Source organism: Furipterus horrens, unplaced genomic scaffold, assembly GCF_987537825.1.
Source record: "Furipterus horrens unplaced genomic scaffold, mFurHor1.1.pri manual_scaffold_4, whole genome shotgun sequence".
NCBI lineage: Eukaryota > Metazoa > Chordata > Mammalia > Chiroptera > Furipteridae > Furipterus > Furipterus horrens.
Genome location: NW_028327174.1, coordinates 194,655,204 through 194,656,834, shown reverse-complemented (window position 1 = coordinate 194,656,834; position 1,631 = coordinate 194,655,204). Strand labels below are relative to the sequence as shown.

The 1,631-nt window shown below is 45.1% G+C and overlaps 1 protein-coding gene across 1 annotated transcript; it reads right to left on the bottom strand.

The window, feature by feature from the left end:
• Positions 1-241: 241 nt before the first annotated feature.
• Positions 242-1,210, bottom strand: LOC150013653 (olfactory receptor 1J4-like). The gene has a single exon (XM_090275256.1). The coding sequence runs from the start codon at positions 1,208-1,210 to the stop codon at positions 242-244; it is 969 nt and encodes a 322-aa protein (XP_090131382.1).
• Positions 1,211-1,631: the final 421 nt, after the last annotated feature.

Below are 1,631 nucleotides of genomic sequence, written 5' to 3'. Positions count from 1 at the left end.
CTCAATGGAAAAAAAGACAAATTCATAATTATAATTATACAACATGTTTCACAAACGATTTTGCATATAATAAGAGATAAAGGACAAGGGAAAATATTAATTAGGAATAAAGAATATAAACAATCCAAGCAGCAAACCGGACCTAGCTGACATTAACAGCACTTATACATGACAACAGAATGCAAATTCTATTAAAGTTCTATGGAGATGTCAACCACACAATAATGTTGGGACATGTACCTCACTGTGCTCCTGTAGTAAGAGAATTTTGTGATTGCCACTTAAAGAAGTTAACCCTGTTGACAAACATTTCTAAGGCCTGTTTTATATCTCTGTTCCTCAGGCTGTAGATGAAGGGGTTCAGCATGGGGGTAACAACCATATACATGACCGAAGCAATTATGTATTCGGAATCCCATGATGAGGGCAAGAAGTAAACACCAGCAATTGTCCCATAGTATAAAGACACCACAAAGAGATGGGAGCCACAGGTAGAGAGGACTTTCAAAAGTCTCTTAGTGGAGGGTACCCTTAGGATGATGGTCCCTATGCGGAAATATGAGCCTAAAATAATAACCAAAGGCAAGAATAAAATCATTCCTCCCTCAGTGAAGATGACCAGCTGATTGAGGGAGATATCTGAGCAGCTCAGCTTCAGAAGCACAGTGAGGTCACAGAAATAATGGGTGATGGTATTGTCAGCACAGAAGGACAGTCTGACCAAGAGGAGGATGTTCAACAGGGCATGGCCACAGGAGACAATCCAGGAGGCAGCCACCAGCAACACACACAGCCCCTCCCTCATGACGGTGGTGTAGTGTAGAGGGTGACAGATGGCCACGTACCTGTCATACGCCATCACACCTAGAAGGAAGTCATCAAGACCGCCAAAAAATATGAGAAAATACAACTGAGAAACGCATCCCACATAGGGGATGGATCGTTGCCGAGTCTGCATGTCCATAAGCATCTTTGGGACAGTGACAGATGACAGAGAAATGTCAGAGAAGGCCAAGTGGCTGAGGAAGAAGTACATGGGCGTGTGCAGGCGAGAGTCCAGCCTGATGAGCAGGATGATGAGCAGGTTGCCCAGCACCGTGGTCAGGTACATGCCCAGGAACAGGGCGAAGAACACACCCCGCTGCTCCGGCCGGATGGGGAGTCCCAGGAGGAGGAACTCAGACACGCTGCTCTGGTTGTCCCTCCTCATGGTCCTCCTCTGTCAGCTGGGGACAAAGGAGGTTTGGGAATCTTCAGGATCCTAGAAACACAGCCAGGACCATCACATCTCATACTGTGGGAAAACCATGAATTTTTTCCTTTAATTTTTATTATTTACAGTATTACAGTTTTCCATGTTTTTCGCTTTTCCTTCCTCCTTCTTCCCTCAGGACATCACTACACCATGGTCAGGCAAATGTGTTCTTTAGCTAATTCCTTCATCTTTTTTTCCCACTCCTTCTTTCCCCCATTAATTTCTCACACCTGTGGATGCCTGCATCCTCAGTCTATCCCAGTCTGGTTCCGGGAGAGCATTGCACCCCTAAAGGAGCCAACAAATCTTCATTGCACAGAAGCAGGGAGGCACTCATTGTTTCATTCAGCCATTATTCATTGAACATCAAGTCTAT